General features: G+C 40.8%; 1 protein-coding gene and 1 pseudogene across 2 annotated transcripts in view; both read right to left on the bottom strand.

The window, feature by feature from the left end:
* The window catches only part of LAMA1 (laminin subunit alpha 1), a 153,463-nt gene that overhangs the window by 96,932 nt on the left and 32,001 nt on the right, over positions 1 to 24,530 (bottom strand). For both annotated transcript variants that reach the window (XM_059895676.1, XM_059895677.1), the window contains exons 4-5: positions 1,290 to 1,532; positions 117 to 296 (exon numbers count right to left, since the gene is read on the bottom strand). In XM_059895676.1, coding sequence (XP_059751659.1) covers positions 117 to 296; positions 1,290 to 1,532 — 423 coding nt within the window. The remainder of the gene's footprint in view (positions 1 to 116; positions 297 to 1,289; positions 1,533 to 24,530) is intronic.
* On the bottom strand, positions 17,875 to 18,816 carry LOC132347846 (syntaxin-17-like; annotated as a pseudogene).

Here is a 24,530-nt window from a genome sequence, read left to right as displayed (position 1 = left end):
AAAGCATAACTAACGATCTTCAACAAAAATAAGAAAAAAGGCCAACTTGGGAGGAAAAGTCTATTTCCCTGAAACAACATAAACTTTTCAGTGGTCAGGAGCCCTGTCACACTCACTCGTCTTGTGACAATAGGGTCGAGGTCTCTAGGGTCCCGGTGGCTGAGGGTCATAAGATCGGCATTGAGGGTTCGAATGCGCTGCAAGCGCAGGCGGATGTATCGTGCAGAAGTAAATTCCAACAACTTGGGTGAAAGATCATCAGAGCTTGGTCTGCCATTGATTAGCGATGTATGAATCTAGAGATAAAGACATCAAAATAAACAAATATCAATTTTAAGCATGCAAAAAAATAGCCCTGATTGTTTACATTCAGGACATAATCTTTACAGATACTATCTAAAATCAAACCAAACAACGGGGTTCTTACAGAAATCTGTCTGATATTCATTGACACTTGTGAACAGCATGATCACTACCCAAGTCCAGTTTACTGAAGTTATTCGTTCCAGTGTCTCAGAGATTGTGAGAAACTTTTAAACAGGACCACTTCTCCCAGTGAGGTTAGGGCGTTTTAACATGTATCCACAGGCTTCTCTGAAACAGATTCTAAATGTCATGAACAGACTGGGGAGAGTGGGGGGAAGTGCCAGAAAGCTCTGTAACTCCCATTTTCTCATCTCTGCTCTTGAAACAAGGCAGGGCTTGCTGCAGAGTTCCTGCTGTGAAAATCACTTGCAGGGCTTTTGTCGTTTTAGCTCATCAAGGCATGCTACCAAGGCATGGCTTGTTTTTGATTACACTCTGACTTAAGGATGTGTGTGCAGTCCGGGCATGGAGAACATGGAGCTGGAATAGTTCATGAACCATCTCCAACCCTCAGCCCCTCCAGGGACAGGGAGAACTTCCCAGAGAAAACCGGGAGCTCCATATTTTAGAAGCATTTTCGCTCTCTCTTTAATATTTTAACAAATCTTGCGGCCCTGGTGTCATGAGAAAGATGCTCTGAGAATGATCTGATGGAGTTATTAAATCACAGCAGAGTGAAGGTTGAGGGATCTCCCTGAAGGGAAGAAATCAATAAAGTAAAATGTGTCAGTGGTGGCATTAATCATCAGTAGACACCAGTCAATGGCACCTTAACTACAGCAGCTAGATAGTTAAAGCTCTCTGTGATCTGTACCAGGAGAGCTCTGTTTTGAGTGTTTCCTCTTGGCTCTGTGATGGCTAGGTTGTCACTGGAGGTGACACTGATGAAAAACAGACCTCCTGGCCGGCAGGGGGCGCCATACCTCTCCGTGCTCAAGCGGCACCAGCCTGGAGTAATAGGAGGTGCAGATCACTTCGTCATCTGCCCTGTAAGTGGGCGGCCCCCGTCTTGGAGTGATATTGTAATGAGTCAAACATTCCGTGTCACTAACTGCATAGTACTGCCAGGGGCTGAACTCCATGCCATCCAGAGAATGCTCCAAAATCCAGTTTCCAGGCCGAGGGGCATTAGCAGCTTTGATGATGACATAAGCGACTTGAAAGACCTGGAACAAAGACATTGAGAAGTGTCAATCGAAAATCAGTAACAAGTGCTGAAAAACCAAAGTGCCTCTTGAGAGCATTGCCACCTGATGATGGCCAATGTCGCTCACTGCTCTTGAGGCTAACTGCTCATAAGTGTTAATCAGAAATGTATCTTGTAAATGTTTCCCTGGTGGCATCTGTCTTCAAAATAAACTCAAAAAATACTCACAAACAAATTTGTATTATTATTGTTATTATTAACAGTGTTAATAGTGACATAAGTGCTTGTTTTCTTGTTTCCAATGTCTTTCTCCATCAGGATTCTGAATGATAATAGTTGTATTATATTTCATTAGTAGTCGTGTTAAATGTATTTCTCATATAGTGATTTGGAGATAACACATCTGAATATGAGAAAAAAAGTCAGCCCGTTACACACTTATCACGATGGTTAAAATCCAGAACACTGACAACACCAGACGTTGGTGAAGATGTGGAGCAACAGGGACTCTCATTCGTTGCTGGTGGGAATGCAAAATGGTGCAGCCACTTGGGAAGACAGTTTGGTGATCTCTTAAAAAATTAAACACAGTCTTACCATACAATCCAGCAATCATACTCCTTGGTATTTACCCAAAGCAGTTGAAAACTTCCATAGGTGAATGGATAAAGGAAGTGTGACACATCCATACAACAGAATATTATTCACTGATTTAAAAAATGAACTCTTAATAAACAAAAAGACATCGAGTAAACTTAAATGCATATCGCTAAATGCAAGAAGCCCATGTGAAAAGGCTACATACAGGATGATTCCAACTATACTGCCTCTGGGCTTGTTGTTGTTTTATTTTTGGTTTTAAGCTTCTCCCCATCTTAGCCCTCAGCAATTCTAGCAACACAAGAGCCCCTTAAAATTAACCCAGCTGAAGCCACAATATTTCACATTCATTTACTGAATTATTCCCTGCAAAGGACGGTTTTATCTCATTATAATAACTCTGTTCACCTACAAGAAATGTCTCCCAATAAAATTTAGTCTATAAATGATGTAAGTGTGAAATGTTGACTACCCATGTTCATGTGCAATTTTCCTCTAGAACACAATCACTGTTTCTAAAGCACATTAAAAGCAAAATAATGCTCTCAGATTTCAATAATCAGGAAAATCAGGAACTGTGTATCTGTTATGAAAGCTTGTATCTGGAGCTGAATGTCCAATGTTTAAAAATCTAGAACCATCTTCATCAATTTAAACCACTTTTTTAAAAATTAAAATAATGCAAAGGCTATTTTGTCCTAGCATAAACATCTCCAGAACATTCTCCCATGAACATAATTACATTTTTTTCTTATTGGGAGTTTATTTAAAAAAAAAAAAAACCTTTTCCCCAATTTTGTAATTCATATATTCCATAATTTATATTTTTAAAGTCTACTATTTTTTAATATGACTGAAAAACCAAACACTTCTCAGACATACCTGGCAATTAATCTTACTGTCTCCTCTAGAACCAGTCCTGAAGAACATCAGGGTTTTTTTAATGCAGCTTGGGGGAGGTTAGTTTCACCTTTGCAAAGTTCCAGCACCGTCCCAGAACACCACGATGGAATCCGGCCTAAGTAGCTTTCCATTTGGTTTTCATACTGACGCCCAAGCTAACTGGAGGGAGGACACCCTCTTCTTCACTCATCACTGTCCAATTGCCTTGCAACTATTTTCACCATAAAAGGAGAAGTCTATGAGCGTGTGGACCACTGTGGAATATGTTAAAATAGACTTCACAAATTGCAGGTGCCAAGTGAGATGGCATGATCAGGCAGCCCATTTGAGAGGGATGGAAATCAAGGTCATTGACAAATGGAATGACTGCATTTACCTTCTGTTTCCCAGTTTCACATTTGAAAATGGAAAGAACCAACAGGTTTACCTCCTGTGTGCTAAGAACTTCATGTATATCATCCCATTTAACGCCAAACAACCCCATGAGTTTCAAGCCATTGTGGTTCCCATTTTACATATTTGGAAACTGATGCTTAGAGAGGTTAAAAGACAAACTACTGAGTTGCAGGTCCCAATGAGAAACCGGGGGTCTCACTCCAGAGTCCTTAGCATCCAGTATACACCCCCCCAAATGTCCACACACACTAAGGTCATTGAATTTTCTTTTTGTAACCCCAGAAGAAGACTCCTACATTCACTTGGGCGCTGGGTTCATGTCTAAACAGGCACCGTGGCAATTGTTTCTGTTAACTCTGCAGTTTCTGTTGTGACAGCCCAGGATGTGTGGGGGGGAGGGGATGGAGAGTGTGCAAGGAACAAAAACTAATGCTACGTAGCGCTTGCTGTGGCCAAGGACAACGCTAAGTCCTTTATTAGAATTACTAGTCTTCAGACCCTTCCAACTACGTTCTTCTTATGAAATATGTACTGTTACTTCCCCTACTTTACAGATGAGGAAACCGAGGCACAGAAAGGTTACAGAATCTTCCCAGGATCTCACATGTACTAATATGTAAACCACACTTCTACAGATTGCAAGGAAAAAAAAATGAAACTCCCAGCTGAGCAGCTGGTGGGTACCAATCTGGTTTTCCAAACCACTGACCTCAACCAGTAGCAATTATTTCAATACCACGTTCTCGTACTTTTATCAAACCCTTGTCAGCTTTTAGACGGACAGCTTAGTCACATGTAACAAAACGTAACCCAGCGGAAGAACAACCATAATGGGAAAACTTCAGGACCATCCCTCCAGGGATCAAGGCCTTCAGCTATGAAGCTGGGCATTGTTCTCACAGTCTCTCACTGGTTCTCTAGGTCCCCAAATTGCAGACCAGGAAACAAGCCAAGAAAGGGACTATGAAATATAAATCTGCAAAAGAGGAAGAGGAAGCTATGAAATATCTAAACGCAATTTGTTTTCACTTAAGTCACGTTATTGGCTGACTTATGTCTCCCCAAAATTCACAGGCTGAAGCCCTAACCCTTAGTACCTCAGAATGTGACTGTAACTGGAGAGAGGGTCTTTAAAGAGATAATCAAGGTCAAATGAGGTCATATGGGTGAGCCCTAATCTCACCTGACTGGTGTCCTTTTAAGAAGAGAAGATTAGGACCCGGACATAGGGGCAACCCTGTGAGGATACAGTGAGAAAATGGCCATCTGCAAGCCAACGGGCAAGGTCTCAGAAGGAATCAACCCTGCCAACACCTTGCTCTTGGACTTCCAGCTTCCAGAACTGTTTGCTAACAAATTTCTGTTGTTTAAGCCCCCAGGTTTCGGTATGTGCTACGGCGGCCCTAAGCAAGTGAATACAAGCTAGTCTAATTCACCAATTGTGTGTTGACAAACCAGTCTTAACAGCCCCTATAGAAAAAGTAAGGAATTCTCTGTTAATATATAGAATTTTAAACCTTTGCCCAAATGAAATCCGTGATATTTCTGTTGCTGCTTTTTAGCACGGTTGACTAAAGTGCCTTTTCTCTCCATATAAGGTTGGCTGAACACAAAGTGATGATGCAGGGCTTTCACTAAATTCAGAGTCACTGAGGTCTTGCCAAACCTGCAGCTGATACAGCCACTTTCAAATCCACTTTCATCAGGGTTTTCTACCAAGAGGCCTTTGTTAATGATCACTGGAATGCACATAAACAGTGCCACATAAATAAAGCACACATACACCAAACACCGCTTTCTACACAGGAATCCAGACAGGAATTTTCATGTGGGCCTCAACCTTAAATATATTAAAACCACCTCAGGCACAGAGATAAGAAAAATACACAGAGCGTAATTCTCCAATATCAGGGGCCAGCTTCAGACGTGCTCAGGGAAGCAAAGTGTTTCTTCTCCACAGAAAGCTCAGCTGCATAAGCTGCAGGGGCCCAGATACCACGCGGGACCCCTGGCTGGAAATTCTCCACACAAGCACTTACCTGCCTCCAAGGCCATAACGAAACAGTGAATGGAGAATTGTTTTCTCTTACCCGATGGGAATGACCTTTTCACAGGCAAAAGAGATTTAGTTTTAACAGTCAAATTAAACTTTTAAAAAAGAGTTCAGTCTATTTGGTAAGTAATATTGCTCAATTATCCCTATAAAAGTGGTGAATCTGTGCTTTGTCAGCGTTATTTCTTAGGACATTATTAGACAATAAGATTCAAAATGATCATTTGAGCTAATGTTTATTACTCAAGAATAAAGAAATAACTATTTACTAGAAGTCTAATTACGAATGCAGCCATGACTCCCTTCTGGTTTTACAGAGTATGGATCACCGAACTAACTAATCAGTTGATAATCATGTGAAGTAGCAACAAACACTCGGCAGAACAAGAGAAGTTTGGGGCTTGGACGTTTACTTGGCACGTAGGATCCGTGGGATACACATTTTAGGTAAATCTTTTACGGGCAATGATCTTGAAATGTCATTTCTATTCGATTTTAGTGGCTGTTTTACTATTATTGCCTCGTTTTAGGACAAGTATACAAAATTAACAGACAAAAGGAAATAGCTTCATGAATGAGAAGAGAAGTGTGGAATAAAATAGGTTTGTTTCTCTTTAAATTTGCTGCTGTCCATAGAAGTGCGGGATAAACACGTCAGAATCCAGTCTCTTTCCCCCCCCTTACTTTTCTTCTTGCTTTTTCCTTTTACTGAGGGCAGGAGGGACTGGCTACTTGTAATGGCAAATTTAGAGCAAGCAGGTTTTTTTCCTGAAAATTCTTAAGCTTCGTGTCTCAGGAAGTCAAGGAAGGCTCACTTCGGAAGCAAGCTCAGATTCTTCAAGTGGACACTGAGGAAAAGCCAGGGTGAGAAAGCTGATGAACAAGGAAGGAAGGGCAGAGAGAGGGGCCCATCACAGAAGTAAAGGGGAACCAGGACCAGTTACCTGAAGGTGGGAAAGGGGTACTTAAAACCCCTTCAGAAGGAGTTCTGTTTCTCATCAACTAGAAAAGTTATTTCAAAAAGAGCCCACGATAAGCTGTCCCATGGTCCGTGAGCCACTGGTTCCATCTCAGGATGACTAGGGGGATTATCTCAAAGGCTACGTGTTGCGCTACATTAAGAATCAAAACTGGAAAGTAAGAGGCTGGTTTCCGTTCCTAGTCTCCATGGATCTCCCTGTAGAATTGCTCCCAAAGTTCAATTTCACCAAGGGTTCTGGGAAGATTTTGCTAGGTTTTGTGGGAGGTGAGTTGGAAGGACCTCAAAAGCACAGTCAGGCAGGTCACCAAATGCCCTTTGTGGGGATCTTCACTGCTTTCCCCCACCTGTAGGTGCCGGGTGACAGCTGAGCCCCAAGAATGAGATAAACCCACTGCGAAACGCAGTTACCGGCCATTCTAGGACCTGGGAAATGCAAAGAGCGACTTTCCCATCCCCCGACTCCTGACCACCGGTCAGACGGAGCCATCGGTTTCCACCCAGGAACAACATCTCAGCCTTTGAAATTACGTTGGGCTTTTCCCCCAAGTGCAGTGCAGTTTGTTCACATTGGAACAGAGGGGGCAGTAAATACCATTCCTTCCTTCCCCTCCCGAAGGTGGAAGGAGGCTCGGGAGTCCATCGTGGAGATGGAAGGAAGTCAGCCACATTCCAGGAGAAAGCAAAGCTGGAGGTGGCGGCCTCGACGGTGGCTGCAGAGGTCAGCCTGACACTCTGCCTCTGGTGGCACAGGCTGAGTGGACACACGCTCAGTGGGTCAGGGACCTGGGCCTCCTGAGAACTGCCTGCCCGGAAGAGAGACAGATGAAGCCCCGGAGTGATGCAGTCAGCTCGTCTCCCAGTTAGAAAAATGACTGCCCCTCTCCTGGGGGGGAGGGCAGGCGGCAGAGATGTTACTGTCAGAGATGCTCCCCTTCCTCCCCCCACCAGGACACAGGACGCTGGGACCAAGGACGCCCCTAACACCTTTTCACTGGAGAGTCACTCAGTGAACACTGATTGAGCATCTGCTTTGGAACAGGACCGTGGCGGGTGCCACAAAGACAGCGGTGAAGTGGGGGACACGGTCAGGGTGGCCTGGATGCTCTGATGGGGAGACAGAGGTGGGCCAAGTCCCCCGGGAGAAGGACGGAAGGCGGCCAGGGTGTCTGGTGGGGGCCAGCCTAGTCTGGAGAAGGGGTGGTCAGGGAAGGCTTGTCTGGAAAGAGGGGGAGACTGAGTAGGAGATGTCTAGGTAAAGAGAGGGAGGTCAGAGGGACAGGGGGTGGGACCCTGCGGGGCCAGAGCATGGAGCGTGGGACATGGCAGGAGGCCCGGTTGGCTTGAGTGTCAAGACAGGAGGGGACCGGACAGGGCAGGGCTCTTTGTGAAACCTTAAAACTTCTAGACCATTCGAAGACCCTAAACCAGGGAGTTACCAGGTCACCAGGGATGAAAAGATTGGATGCCGGAACTGGATGCTGGTGCTGGGAAATCGTGAGAGCTGGTGGTGTTGACACAGCGAAGACCAAGACTAAAGTAGAGAAAAAAGCCAGTGGGTCTTCAAGAGTTTGCCGAAAGGTCCAGTGTGAGTGAGAAAGAAAACACGGAGGCCCAGCAGGGCTTTCCAGCTTTGGCCAGACCCCCTCTCCACCTTAGGAAGATGGGACAGGTCTCCCTGACATGGCCCCAAAGCCCACACTTTGCCCTTCTTCCCTCAGTCCCAGAGAATGTCTGGCTGAAAACATTTGAAAGCTTCTTTTGACTTCCTCTCTTGGTCCTCACGTTGACCTAGGGTGCCCAGTAGGTCCAGCAACGGTTAGCAGCATACAGCCTGACAGCCCTCTTTTCATCCCTCATCGTGAGAAAACAGTTCAATTGCACCTCAGAAAGTAAAACGGGCCCCTAATCATTAAGCCTCACAAATCCAACCGGTGACACCGTCTAGAAAAGCTGTGCAAATCTGCACTTGACTAACTCCATTAAACATTAACCTGTGAGTTATACATTTACAGCCTCTAGACACAATAATTATGTGTTTCTTTCACTAAATCTAGCTGAATCGTTTATAGTTTTAGCCCTAGAGAGATTAGAAAGCATTTTTTGTTTTTGCAAGATTTCACTCAGTACCTGGAACCTTGGTCTACATGCTATTTGAAGATGCTCATCTTTCTTTAAGTACCTCTAACTTCACTGAGCATCTATCATTTGTCAGGCATCAAGCTGACACATCATCACATTTAAAGCTTTTTTTAAAACGGAATATCTGAACAAAGGTCTTATACAGGAAGGCTTTTGTTTATTTAGAAAAATGTGGTGGGAAGCTAAGTTGCACAGCTGCATGGAAAACAAGATGGCGGTTCCTCCAGAAAGAAACGTAGAATTATCATGTGATCCAGCAACTCCACTCTGGGTATATACCTACAAGAACTGAAAGCAGGGACTCAACAACAGATATCTGGAAACAATGTCTATCTACTGAAGCATTATTCACGGTAGCCAAAAGATGGAAACAAACCAGATCTCTACCACGGATAAATGGCTAAACAAACTCTGGGATACAAGGGAATATTATTCAGCCTTAAAAAGGAATGAAAGTTTGATACCTGCTACAACATAGATAAAGCTGGAGTTATTATGCTAAATGAAGTAAGCCAGACACAAAAGGACAAATACTGCATGATTCCACTTACATGAGTTACCTAGAATAGTCGAATTCATCGAGACCCAAATTAGAATTGCGGAAAACTGGGGCTGGGGAGGGGAGGGAGGACAGGGAGTTACTGTTTAATGGGGACAGAGCTTCAGTATGAGATGATGAAAAAGTTCTAGAGAGGGATGGTGGCGATGATTGCACAATGATGTAAATGCACTTAATGCCAGTGAATTGTACACCTAGAAATGGTTTAAATGGTAAATTTTATGTTATGTATATTTTACCACAAGGAAAAAAAAGAGATGTGAAAATAAGGAGAGAAAAGTGAATGATACAAAGACTCAACTTTTTGTGGAAGATGGAGATTTCTAAATTGAACATGACGAGGGACTAACTCTGCAGAAGCCAACCGAGCCATCTGGAGGGCAAGCTGGCAGCTCAGAGGGGATGCGTGAGACCCTGTCTTTCCCGTGACCCTATTTCTGTCGGTTTCTTACTAAGCTCTAGTGAGGCCTGATGACACGTCACAAAATACAAAATTGGAGCCCAAACTGTTAGGGTTTGAGAGTGAAAGGAGACCCCTGAGTGACGTGACTGAAGACCCTCAGCTCAGAGGGCGGCCCCTCCTCCTGGTGACGTTGACTAAGTGCCCGGCTGACCTCTGGGCAGCCCTATTGCTGGCCTGGCCCTGGAGTCTGGTACGGCATTGTAAATGGTCCTAAATGGTGAGCATCTCAACGGAGGCCTAAGAAACAATTATTTCACGGGCTTTCTTGTGCTTCTAGCACCTGAAGAACAAAGATAAATATCTTCTGATTGTATGCCATAAAATAGAGAAAACAAAATTTTTAATTATAAGACTGACAATTCTCACGGTCACCTGATTAGGGGGGAAAAGGTATTGGACACTATTAAAACAACACTAGATAGGTCACTTTATGATTTTACTTTTAAAAAGATGATTAAGAATAACTCAAATTTGCTTAAAAAAAACTATTATAGAGGGGGTATATGGAAACTCAATTTTTCTGTAAATCTAAAACGTTGCTATAAAATAAAGTCTATTAATTTAAAAAGACACACAAAACAAAGGAACAGAACTATTTACACATGTTATAATAGTTATCAGTTACTCTAAGAAAGCTTAAACCCCTCCAGTTGGCTGCACAGAAGCTAATAAGTGGTTTTCAGGCTTCACCAAACTTCTCAGGTATGTGGGCTTAGACAGCTGTGGCATCCCAGCTAATTATCTGCAGGTTTTAAATTGATCTCACAGTTTTCCCAGGCTTCATTTCCGGACCTTATGGGGCATGGAGGCCACCAAGCCAGGGCGAGCCGGTGCTCTCCAAGTATCTGTGCAGAAATTTCAAAGGAGCACAGATCTGAATGCATTGGCACAAGCAGGCCCAGTCCCTAAAGAGTTTCCACCTTTGTCACTACTTTGGCAGCTTCATCACCTCCCCAAGGCCAATGCTTGCAGAGTCAGACTTCCAGAATTACTCCCCACCCTCCTCCCAAAAAGGTAGTGATTGGTGATGAACAGATCTGAAATTTCTTACAGTCCAGAGAATTACAGAAGGAAATTTAATGTTTCCCATGATTCAGGCTTAAAATGATAAATCCAGCTGTGTTCTCTACACCCCACTGCATTATTCACAACGAATACTGTGAATATGGATCTAAATGTTATTCCGATTTCTCACATTGTTAAGTGTGAAATACCAAATAGAAAAACACTTTATAAAATGCACAATACAGATGTAAGGTAACACTGCCAGATTTGTAATCACTTTCCCTAAGTGCCATAGTTATTCTGCTGACAACTAGCACCTCTCAAGATGATGATATTTACAGTTCATTCAATATTTTTCTCATTTGTTATGACTTGAAAATTCTGTCCTGCCTCTTACACTGATATTCAAATATCTAAAACTGTCACCACCACTTGACAAAGCATTTGCCTCATCAGAGATTAATAATCATGGCATAATTTACACATGTGAAGGTGATAAACAAGACCAAACAAATATTGTCTAAGCATCTGAACTCAGCCCAATATTCCCAAATACATGTTCAATACAGTGACAAAATGTAAATAAATGAATATATGTTATATCTGAATGAATGAATGAATAATTCCTTGCTATTCAATTAACAGAGAACAAAGAAAGAAAGAGCCTTTTAGTCTCCATGCTGCTGAGAGGTTATGAGACACACTCTTTCATTCACTGTTAGTGAGTATATAAATTGAACAATATTTTTGAAAAAAAATAAAACAATAAAAATTACGTTTCAAAAATGTTTAAGCTCTTTGGTTTTTTTTGTTTGTTTTTGTTGTTGTTGAATGAGTGAATTTATTGCATGTTTCCTTATATAAGCACCACTCCGCAACATAATAAGCGAATTCAGTAAGCTTTACAGAATTTGTAGAAATTCTCAACATTGGGCCTTTTTTTGTGCTGACCCTTGCTAACATCAAGGGTTTTAACAATAAAATGGAAAACATCTTTAGGGGGTTAATTAATGAAACCTTGGTAAACATCTTTTTTAGTGATTAACCTTAATAAAAGACAATCTCAAGTACTTGAGAAATGTATGGATAACATGTACGTACTCTTGAGTAATTTCCTCAAATATTTATTAGTCAAGTTTCTCACAGGAGCTGGACAATGGTCCGTTCAAGTCTGGAGTATCTATGCTGCTAAATTAAAATCTTCATGCTTTGGCTATCCAATGCACAGGTGGCAAGACTGACGTTGTTTTGGAGGTTAAGAAATTGAATGTAATTTCCTCTGAGGGGACAAAAGATTTCTTCTCCTTAGGAAACAACTTTTAGACTTGTTCAAGAGCTTAAACAAAACTCAGCTGACCAGTTCTGTAAAATGTAGTATTACAGGAATTGCTTTAGTCTGGAAAAAAATGTAAACATAGTTTATTACCAGTTTGTACCTTCACCATAGAAAAACTTTAAAATCATTCTTGTGCAATGTCTGATTTTCAGTGGCATTGTCAGATGGTTGAGTAGTGAGTCTGAAGAGACAAAGCTGAGGCCAGTATATGGAAGGCTGAACTTTATCAGGTATTCAACAGGATCTGCTGAAAATATTTCAGCAGAAAAATGAAAGACGGTTATTGTGGCAGTGACGTGAGGAATGGCCTAAAGTTGGGGAAGATGAGGTAGCGGATGTGAGGTAATAAAGTCTTTTACTAGAGTGATGGCTACGAATATATTTAAGAAATGAAGGCAACTAATATTCAAACAATTAACAAGACCCAGTAAGAGGCTAGATATAAAGAATGGAGAATCCCTGACTAGAATGGGAGAAAGCACCCACCCCTGAGTAAAAGCTTACTATAAGAGACAAAGCCAAAAGTAGAACTCTGATCTCCTGATTCCCCATCCATTTCTCTTTCCACTGTAGCTGTTGACCGATTTGGAATGTTAAAGCTGGTCTGAAAGACCACAAGCTTCAGTAGGCAACCTGATATGGCATAACAAAAGCTCAGTTAAATTACTTTGAGGATTTTTATTTTCTTAGACTATGGTTATAATTCTAGCTTTTGTGCTAACTAGCTTTAATCTTGGGCAAATCATTTGCCTTTGACACCTCTTATGTTTTTATATGAATTTATTTCTTTTGTTAATATTGCACAGATGTTTTTCTTAATAAATAATTAAGATAATAATAATTAATAATAATTAATTTTCTTAATAAATAATTATTGTTTTCCACAATAAATAATTTCTTTGAGGGCAGTAATATGGACTATATGTGGATCTTTTACCATTGATTGTTTATAATACCTAAGAAGTGTCTCTGTGAAATGGTGTCAAATTAATGAATATAAATAGTTGAGGACATCTTGTTAGAAACAACACGAAATGCTAATAAAAACACAAACAGAACCTGAACTGTTCACATTAATTTAGGCTAGTGGGGAAGCTTCCCTACCTTTTATTAGGCCTCTGACTACTTAAAAAGAGTTTCTAGCATTCATAAGTACCTGATAGCCACCGCCATGTTATACTTTATTATGAAAAGAAAATGTCCATTTCACAGGAGAACCATTTCCCCACGCTCTTCTTCATCCTTCCTCCCAAAGATTTCATGTGGCAGCAACAAAGCGCAAGGGGGACCCTGAAAACGACCTTTCCGTTTTTAAGTTAACACAAAGAATGGCTTGGTTTGGCTTCTGTGACTTTCACTGGAGAAAAATGTTGCACACCATATATATAAGTTTCCTCAGCTTCTTGTGATTGATAGATAACGCCAGTATTCAGTCCTTACTCCTCTGCAAACTACTTTAGGGCACTTACAGACAGGCAGGCAGCCCACAGAGAAGGGCTTTTGGATTCGCAGAACTCTCCCTATACAGCACTCGGTGTCAGTATAACCTGAAAGTTCTCACCCCAGGAACTCTGGCCAGCACACCCTTTTCTGGGGCTCCTTAGTTTATTGGCTCCAGCATAGGTGGGTAGGAGAGCTAAATCAGCTGAAGAAAAGCAAAACTGAGGAAGGAAGAGAGGAGAGGTCATAAAGACAAGGGAGCAGAGTCTGTGACTAATAAACACTGAGATGGCTTTTTTATGTGATTTGTAAAATGTCTTTAGAGGCAATTCCAAAAGAAATGTTTCAAAAATATTCTAAGTAATACTAGCATCACTACAGTAAGTGCATGGCCTCCCAAGGGTACCATTTTAAAGGATTCTATGAGTTATGATTGTTTTAAAAAATATTAGAGTTTATTTTAAAATTCAATATAAAAAGCACTGCTTAAGTGATGGCTGTGACCCACAAATACAAGGAAATTTGCAGGATGTGTGGGTGGGATGGAAACGCTCTTAATTTTATTGTCTAAGGACTAAATTCAGCGCTATGTATTTCTGCACTGGCCACCATTAAAAACTGAGGCTGCTGGACATTTGGTGAGGAAACACAAGATTTTAAGAAAAGTGCAAATGAACAGCATGTGTAATTTCAAAGCAAGCCTGCCTTACAGAATATATGGGTCTTTGGGTGAAGCAGAGTGAATAGCCCATCTCAATTTTAATATACAGAAGCAACACAGTATGAGAGTAACAGAAGTTTTTGTAGCTCAACAGACCTAGTTTACATCCTGGCTTCACCCTTTTGTAGTTGAATAACCCTCTGCAAATTATTTAGCTTCTCTGAGACCCAGTTTCCTTACCTGTAAAATGTCTAGTGAAGTGCCTGGCAAACAGAAAATATTCCATAAATATCAGTTCCTCTGTAAGGGTGGGTTTTTTTTTTTCAAACTAAGGGTCAAAACCCTTTGGTAGATTATGAAATCAATTTAGTAGGTTACAACTAGCATTTTTAAAAACTGAAACAACAAAAAACATCAGAGTACACTGCACATAATGGTAAGTATTGTTCCATAACGCATATGCTGAGTTTTGATATAAATGCATTTTTTACTGTGGATTACAACCAAAAAGTTTCAAAGTCTCTGTTCTACAGAGAAATTCTCAGATTATTATATTAAAAAGGTTTTAGCAGTGCTGCCTTTATCCAAATGAGACTCTGTAAATTTTAAGAACTTAAAGTGTTCCTTACCTTCTAACTTGTTGCAGTAAAAATAAGACATGAATCATAGAGAAGATAAATTTAATCTGGTACTGTAGGGCATTAAATTCAATTTTAAGATTGGTTTCTGTGTTATATTGACTAATTTATACTTCTAAATACTTCTAAATAATTTATACTTCTAATATACTAATTTATACTTCTTTATAGTTTATAGGTATATCATTTATAGTTGATTAAACACATCTAGAAATTTCTACAAAAAGTTGGCTATTAGGTTCTATTACGGGGAAATTAGATACAATTTCTAAATAATTTTAAATTATAAAACTTTTAAAAAGGATTGCAACTTGCCTCAGCATGAAGACTGTTAGAGTAATATTCCCATCCTGATGAGTAGTAAAAATCAAAGGCCTATATGAGCACATACAGTGATGTCCCACACTGGCTCAGTAAAAAGGAGAGCCCCCAAAACAAAATGTGAAGGTCAATAACAGGCCTCTTTTCTCCTTCAGGTCTTGATGTAAAACCAGCCTGACAGGAGAATGAGTCCCTAGTGCTGTTAAGATGGTGAGCTAGCCAATTTTAGCTTAGTAGAATAGGAATTTTAGGTTGGCTGAAGGGTAGCATACTAGAAATTACAGAATTCAATGATACAGCTGAATCTTGATATAACTGTATCTTAAATTTATAATTTTAGCTGACCAGGCCAGATTGGCTATTATTAGAACCTATGGGACTGAAATTTAGGAATCTTGTTTCAAATTAGCACCCTGGGCAATTCTGATTCTCATTCTGGTTTGAATGCCCTGTGTTAAAGGGACAGCAAGGATCTGAAAATATAAAAAGATGGAGTTCAAAAGTACTTATCCCAACCTTACAGGTATCCAATATCAAATACTGGATCAGAATCTGACACTCAGAGTACTTCCTTCTTGGTATTATATTAAAGATATGAGTCAGCAGGTAGCAATACTTGATGTTTTCCAGTTATTTAAGAACAATAAGAAATGGTGTGTTGCTTCATTGGAATTCATTGGTGAGAAGCAAAAAGTATGAAAGAGAAAGGTCTCTTTAGATTAGACATAGAAGTAAAAGGTAGCAATCAATAAAAGTTATTAAGAGTAAACTCAGCAAGAGAGAAGTGATAAACCATTCAACAACCTGATGAATCCATTTGGCTCCTGAGCAGAGAGTTCACACCTTCTGTGGTGTAGGTGCCCTTTCCTCTGTCCTCAGAAAAGAATAAAGAATAAGGCAAAAGGTGGTTCCTTCTTATTTCAAATGAGTTGAGAGTACAGGATAAGTCTGCCCATAATCTTAAGTTCTTTTTTCCTAAGTTTAAAACTTTTCTGCTATTTGAGATAGACATTGGGTTGGGCTGAGCCATGCTTGCTGTCAATGTCAAGTGTTGAGATTAGCACCACAAATCCTCCACCAGGACTGAGTCTTGGCATCATCAGGCTTTGTCCATCATCAACCTTGAATGTGAGAAAAGGCAAGCATGAGTGCCATTCCTGGGGAGAAACAGCAGCTGTGCAAGGTGAAAGAAATCACAGGAGACAGCAAAGCCTGGGGAAAAGGATGGTAGTAACAGAAGTGAGGTAGAAAGCTAGTTCTTAGCTCCTCCAACTGCCAGCTGAAGAGCCTTAGGGTCAAACACTCCCTGCACAGCAAGTACATGAGCTCCCTGAAATTGTAAGATGCCCCAAGAAATGATCTGGTGTTCCCCCCTTGCTTATTTTTTAGCTCAAACTCTAACAACGTTGAAAGTATTTGGAGATCGACACCTCTCTTTCTCTCACTTTCTTTTTTACCTAGAGGTTACAATAGAGGATGAACAGAAATGGCAGCGAATACCAAAAAAAAACCAAAAAAACAACAACAAAAAACAAACAAAAAAAACAAAACAGATTATGAGAAAAGTCTGCATTACACATGGGTAGAATTCACCCCATAAGTCAAAGAACTTTTCAAAATTACAAGGGAGGGAAGGCAGAGGGGACTAGATATTTGAGATGTTAAGAGACAGGCTGTTAAAGTCCCCCACTATTATTGTGTTACTGTTGATTTCCTCTTTTATAGCTGTTAGCAGCTGCCTTATGTATTGAGGTGCTCCTATGTTGGGTACATATATATTTATAATTGTTATATCTTCTTCTTGGATTGATCCCTTGATCATTATGTAGCGTCCTTCCTTGTCTCTTGTAACATCCTTTATTTTAAAGTCTATTTTATCTGATATGAGTATTGGCACTCCAGCTTTCTTTTGATTTCCATTTGCATGGAATATCTTTTTCCATCCCCCCACTTTCAATCTGTATGTGTCCCTAGGTCTGAAGTGGGTCTCTTGTAGACAGCATATATATGGGTCTTGTTTTTGTATCCATTCAGTGAGCCTGTGTCTTTTGGTTGGAGCTGTATAAAAAAATAAATTTAAAAAAATTCAAAAATTCAAAAAAAAAAAAAAAAGAGACAGGCTGACAGAGCAAGCTTAATGACTGGCTTTATAAGTCTACCACTTGAGACTCTGTGTTCTTTATTTACAGAAAGGCAGAAAAAAGAGTTCAGAGAAGAAGCCAGTGTCACAAATTAAGATATCTGAAAGAGAAGTCAGGCCTTTCTTTCCATTTTCTTACACTGTTTGTTTCCTTCACTTGAAACTATTGTTAGACCAAATTGCAATAGGGTTCACCAAATGGACTCCATTATGCAATTCAATTGTGCCCCTTGCTAGATCCTGATTTCCCTATTTGATACAAAAAGCTACTGAACTTCCATTCTTTTCTCTGCTAAAATGCCTAAATAATCTATATTTAGGAGATAAAGAAGCATATTTACAATATGCTTAGCCTTGGAGTCTCCATGTCAGAGTTATGGAAGAAACTATTCTGAAAACTGTCCTTCCGTAACCCAACATGTTCACACATCACAAGTCCTTATCAAAGTTATGGGTTGGGTTTTCACATTTCCAGGTAAAAAGTCTGCTCCCTGGCAGTCCTTAAACTTTACCTGACAAACACCGTACACCCTCAGTCCAGGCTCCTCAGTCTCTAACATCCCCATTAACACCCCAGCAAACAACAAAATATATCCACTTACCACGGTTCAATCCCACTTGAGCATCAATAGCCACTATTTTGATATAATCATGTTCCAAAAGCTGACGAGTGTCCAACAGCAGCAAAGGATAGACATGTTGGCACCAATAATACTGAAGTTTGGTTTTTAACTGCATTTTTTGTCAGTTTGGCTGGGAAGATTTGGACAGCTGGAAGTGAGCTTCTCCATCATTTTCTGTTTCTTTCTTTGTAACAATTTTCCACCTGTGAAGCCCACCACCCCACCACCAAGTGCAGCTGCAATTCCTGCCACTTTGAAGCCTGCAAGGAGGCCAGTCGGGCCCCCACCACTCCTCCGATGAGGGCACCTGCCACAGGCAGAGCTGCCAGCTTGTATTTTGCAGCTTTCCCCAAGTTTTTGGTTCCCTCTTCAACACTCACAGCAGCACTGTTGACATGGTCTTCAACGCTGTCAATCTTCTCCTGCTGAGAATTCACTAGGAGAGAGAAATCAGTGACCAGTTGGCTAAGTTCAATTAAGTCCGCTTCTAAGGTTTCCCATGATTCTGCAGCATTTTGATCTCGAGGAATTTCAGGCAACACATATATCTGAGTCATACTCTGAGAATCAGCTTCATCTTCAGTAGCGTGAAATGTTCCACCAACAGTCATGGATCTGGTCAAAGAAGGCTGTAATAAGGTTTCTTCATCATTAAATTGTTTCTTAAGTTCTTCTACAGATTCTAGATGGAGTTGAAGAAATTCTGCTGTGGGGTGCTGATGCTTCTTCTTTCACAGGCTCTATCATTCTCTTCAGAAGTCCTAGGTCATCCCTTTGGACTTTCAAACAAAGCTTCTACATTTCTCGGATACTGGAGTGGAGTTGCTGAACTGTACGTCCTGCATTGATATGCTCTTCATGCAACTTGTCCCAGATTCTGCGCCTCTGATACTTCTCAATATTTAGCTGGTGCTTTCTTAACCTCTCCAGGTCTGTTGGGATTACTATCTTAGTAAATTTCTGAAGAGCTGCTTCAAGACGGTGTAATTTCACTTTTTCTTCATCTTCAGACATCCTAAAAAAACGTTGTGTCTCTTCTATTTGCAACAACTACCTTCTCCACTCATGTAGAATAACCTGATGCCCTGCTTCCTGTGGGGCGCCCCTCCCGCGCGCGGGGCTGGCACCCAGCCCACGTTGCGGCCAGGGCCTTATGCCCCCGAGGCGGCCTCTCGCGATCCTGTTTAAGCTCTTTGACCCAGAAATCCCATTTCCTGGAATCTGCGCTAAAACATAATCAGCACTGCAGCCGCAAAACTATTCAGATGTTTGTTGCAGTGTAATTTATAAAATTACAATCACCTTAAATGTTCAACAATGTGAGCAGGTTAAACAAATCTCTGTATAACCAGATGATGACACATTATTCTGCCTTTAAAAATTATTGCAGAAATTTAGATGCCAGCCATGAAGAAGAAATTGGTACTGCCTGGCCCTCTGGCAATAAACAACTAGAAACTGGACAGAAGGGTTTTCTACTGAAGCCACTTTCTAGGCTGGTGTGTCAATGTCTCACAAAGTTAAATGTGCACACGTCCTTTGGCCAAGCAATTTCACTCCTTGAGAAATAAAAACATATGTCCAGAAAGACTTTTATAGAATGTTCACTGCAGCTTTATTTACAATAGACAAAACTGTAGCAACTAGTAGACTAAAAAGTTCTGGAGATCTAATGCACAATATTGTGATTATAGTCAACAATACTGGATTATAAACGTCAGAGTTGGAATTGTTTTCAATACAGAAAAAGAAATGATAATTATGTGATGTGATAAAGGTGTTAACTAACACTGCTGTAGTAAGCATATTGCAATATATAAACCTATCAAACCAACGTGTTTTGTACCTCAAACCTACACAACGTTATTTTCAATTATATCTAAATAGATGAATAAAACAGAATAAAATAAAATAGGCACTGATAGAAGAAATTATAATAACCCTAACACCCTAACAAGAGGATGGATAAACAAAGTTTGGTATATTCACGGAGTGAAATATTGCTCAGAAATAAAAGGAACAAACCACTAAAAGCAACAATGGGGGAATCTCGCAGACATAATGCCAAGAGAAAGAAGCCAGACACAAGAAAAACAGGCTGTGCGATTGCATGTACATGACGTTATATAACAGGCAAAGCCAATCTAAGTGAAAAAGTATTCAGAACAGTGGTTCCTCTGGCCAGCGGGTGACGGGGAGGGGAGCTGGTGGAGAACTGAACGGGATGGACACAGGGGAACATTCTGGGTGATGGAAATGCTCTGCATCTTGATAGCGGTGAGGCTTATACATGTGTCTGTATTTGTCAAAGTTCATCCAACTATACCCTTAAGATGTTTGCACATCACTGCATGTAAATTGTATCTCAGTAGAAAGAAAAAATGAAAGACAACTGTTATGATCGCATTGGATGCACTATTTTAGCTCCACAAACAGGCCTTTCCTGTGCTGCTCTCTCCCAGGCACCTTTCCTCACTCCCAGCTCCTTTCCTCCACCTGGTCCTACGTTCGGGTTGTTTCTCTGATGCTCTGAGCTGCCCTTCCTATGTGTGTCCCATGCCTGCTCAGCTCCCCTGACCCCCATATCAGGCAGCAGAAGGGATGGGCTTACCTGCCTCTTTCCCCAGCTAGCCCAGAAGCCCCTGAGGACCACGGTCAGCCTTAAGCAACAATTTAAGTACAGTGATGATACCAACATTTACATGGAACCTACGGCTTGTTGAATACTTTCCCTGGATGTCGCTACTGTCTTGTTCATCAAGGGATCCTGAGACCCCTGCCATCAATAAGCAGACGTTACGAATCATTAAATATAGACAATGCTCTCAGGTATGCTGGAATGGATCAGAAGATAATTCCTGGGTGTTAGGATCACAAGGGAGTTTTTTTAAACAATTCTTTTCTTATGTTAAAAAAGTTCTGCTTCTGTATCAGAATAAAGGAAGTTCTATATAGAGAAAAGTTCCACTGAAGACATAAAAAGCACATGAGTTATTTTGAGGGCTAGTAGAGGTATTCAGGAGCTACTTTGTTTTTTTACTTTGTTACAGCTTTCTTTTGAAAGATGAAGATGTTAGATGTTCCAATTTGAATACACTGCTAAGTAAAACGCAGAAAAAAAAAAAAAAAGCAAACACTAGAATGGATTCCAAAACGTATTTTTCAAAGAAAAATTTTTTCAGAAACTAAAACATCTTTTTTTTTTAGCTTTACTATAACAGGAAGAAATAATTCCAGAACAGACCTCCCTTTCTTTCCATAAATATACAAAACGCTTTATTTTGAAGCCAAAACAGTTGGAGATACGAAAAGTATATTTTGACAGAGTCCTGCAAAACTCTCTTCACTCATTTCCCAGAACCCTCCCAAGGCCGATCTAAGAAGCCCTGTAGAGCAAGCAACACTGTAACAGTACGGCCAACACTCCGCCATTTAAAACAGAAAAAGAAAAAAGGGGGAAGGTTTGGTAAACTAAGTTGTGCTAACTGGAAAAAATGGTTATGCTTTACTGTTTGGCAGACCACCGTTCATGACAGACAAAGGATAAAGCTTAAAAATAAATCTTGCCAGGAAAGGAAGCTCCACATATGGCCTCAATTATTTTCATGTATTCAGCTCACTAGTCATTAACATTGAACAATTTAAGGTATAATATCTGTATTGCCACTTGGTCCTATAGCTCCTCACATCACCTAAAGATAAAGGTATAGCCCCTAAAAGGTAAGCTATGGGAGACCAGCAGAGAGAAGCCTCTTTTCAGAAGTGAGGAGGCAGTGGGGGGTTCAGACACGTCTCAAAGTCTTTACCCCTCTTCCCGTGGCAGGCTGCAGTTGCCTCATGTTTTCTCCACTTGAATCTTTGCCCACTTCAGAGACTGGGAGGTCCAAAGAGCACAGAGGAAGATGCTGTGTGACACTGAGGCCAGGTCTTAAAGGGATGCAACTTCTGCCTCTTTCTCTGGAACACTTGTGCTGGAGCCATGAACTGCCCTATTTGCAATGCTGCCTCAGGGCTGCCATGCTGTGAGGAAGCCCCTAGTCCACAAGGAGAGTCCACACAGATAAGCCCTGAGACCACATGAAGGGAGAGCCTTGGCCAGCCCTCAGCTGCCCCAGCGCCCCCTCCCCCAGCTGCCCAGACCCCCTCCCCAGCTGCCCAGACCCCCTCCCCCAGCTGCCCAGACTCCCTTCCCAGCTGCTTAGACCCCCTCCCCAGCTGCCCAGACCCCTTCCCAGCTGCCCAGCACCCCCTCCCCAGCAGCTCCACCCCAAGGACTGCAGCCTGAGATACAACCACTCACAGTCAAGCCCTTCCTGAAACGTTGACCCCCAGAAACAAACCCAGAAAGATATAAGATGAATGTTGCTTTAAGCCCTAAAGTTTGGCAGTGGTCTCTTACAAAGCAGTAGATAATTGGAAAAGCCACTGTGTAGGAGAAAACAAAATGAGATAGTAAAAATGTGAAAACAAAAGACAGAAATATCTCTGAGACAAGCAGCTTCATGGAGAATAGGACGGAACAGATAAAAATGAAGGAGAAGAATTTCGTGTGGCTTACTTCCAAATCATAATGAAGGGCTTGATTTCTTCCAATCTATTCATTTTGCCAAACAAATTCAAGAAAAATCTGAAATTGGTTGAGCCCAGTATGAAGTAATATAAAATTGAAATAAAATCATTTTGAATAAATACAAGTACACAGTCATGGTCATTTCTACCAGGGTTTCCAGGAACAATTTCTGCCTGAACTCTTTTAACAAACACCCAAGACTCATTTGTAATGAGAAGCTCCAATTTACATGCAACTCTTGTTCTAAAAGTCTTTCAAGATTTTCTGCCTTAAGAATGTGAAATTTGCCTGTTCTTTTTTTATTTACCGTGCCAATGTGCTTAGCAAACACTTTACATTTGGACGATACAATAATAAACCTCAATCCAGCTCTGGCCAATTTTTCAGACATTTTTGGGGGAAAAAAAACAACAGCAGACATCCAGATTAATGAGGTTTTATAAAACCCAGCAAACAAGCAGCTCTTGTCTAAAGGTTTGCATAAAACAAAGGCCCTTCTGTGATTATGTGCCCACAACAAAGTGTTACTTCCTAATTAAACCTACACAGAGTATAAAGCACTGCTTCAAAAAAGCAGCCTTTATTTTCAATGCCATAGGAAATGTTTCCTTTTTTACGAAACACACTTTGTCTTCTAAGGGGACATTACACATTTTTACTCACAAATCTGACCACTCCCAGTGAACATTTTGCCCAGGTTTAAACATTTTGAAAGGAGATTACTAAACATTGATTCATTTTGCTGCTTCTTGGCCAAAAATCACATGTTAGAGAGCACCCAGATTTACCATGAGAGAAGCGTTGATACTCTGCCCCATTCCCAGGGGAGAGGACCCCGCTGAGTGACAAAGAAAACAGGGGTTTAGGAAGAACCCAGACACTCCCAAATCAGGAGGAAATTGTCAGAGCTCCTGCCAGCCTCCCCAGGAAATCGTAACAGAAAGAGAAACAATGATGGGAGACCAGGAACAAATGAGGTGAGACTGTGTGGGTGATGTGGAAGGAACCAGAAGTCGTGGTGTCCAGCCCCAGTTGCAGCAGGTACAGCCATGTGACACTGGGCAAGCCAGTGGACCACTCTGCGCTGCCACTTCCTCACCTGCAAAGAGGGGGCCATCTCCTCTCCAGGATTGTTGGAGATGAAGTAATATGGATGAGAAAAAAATGCCGTAGAGTCTATAACCTATACCTATATAGATACCTATATATATGTATACAGACACACATATGCATAGTATATGAATACACAATATATAGGTTGAGTGTTCATATACATATGTAGATTCTATATGCTACGTAGATAACATACTGTATATATTCTATATACTATAATACTAAATTCTATATATTATATATAGATTCCTATACATATACACGATATATATGAATATATGTATAGATTCCTATACACAACAGGCAATGAACATTTCTTTTGAAAGGGATACTCAAAACTAACCAGAAACTTGCCATATGAGCCTTGAAAATGATTTGTATGCACTGCACTCCTTCACTGGCATGCAATCCTTTTTCACTGAAACCTCAAGTTATTACCCATAACAGAAAAGCAACCAACATGTCAGGCGTGGGAGCTATTATGCAAATCATGGGTAAGCCATAGAGTAGGATGTTAACGCAGATTTAAAATTATTAATAATGATTTTAGTTATATTGGGAAATGATCATGCTATAAAGTTAAATAAAACATCAGGACACAAACATATTTGTCACAAACCTCAGCCGGAAGGATGATATCGTTCAAGAATGCAGACAGGGATGAGTTCTACCCTTGAATTACTTCAACTAAGGCTCAGTTCTGCCATTTGTCAAAAGGAGATAACGCAGAACCAAACTCATAGTGTGATTACGAGGGTTCCATGAGCTAGTCCAGAGCAAGGGTTCCGCAGAAAGCCTGGCCTGCAGGAGTATGGAATAAACGGCAGCCCTATGACTGCATTATTAATTTAAATACATAGACATGCATGCAAAAGTCTAAAAGCAAGTACACTGATGTTACTGGTGGTCGTGTCAGGGTGAAGGGATGACAGGTTCTTCTGTCTCTTTACACTTATCTGTACCTTTCAATTTTCCTACAGTGAGCCTATATTACTTCCCTAATTAAGAAAAAAACAAGAATTATTGACTTATGAGTTTATTTTCTGGAAATCTGCATAATTGCACTTCTTAGCTA

The sequence above is a fragment of the Balaenoptera ricei genome, chromosome 14, assembly GCF_028023285.1.
Source record: "Balaenoptera ricei isolate mBalRic1 chromosome 14, mBalRic1.hap2, whole genome shotgun sequence".
In the NCBI taxonomy this organism is placed as follows: Eukaryota; Metazoa; Chordata; class Mammalia; order Artiodactyla; family Balaenopteridae; genus Balaenoptera; species Balaenoptera ricei.
Note: the sequence above shows the minus strand (reverse complement) of the source record. Positions and strands in the feature narration are given on the sequence as shown.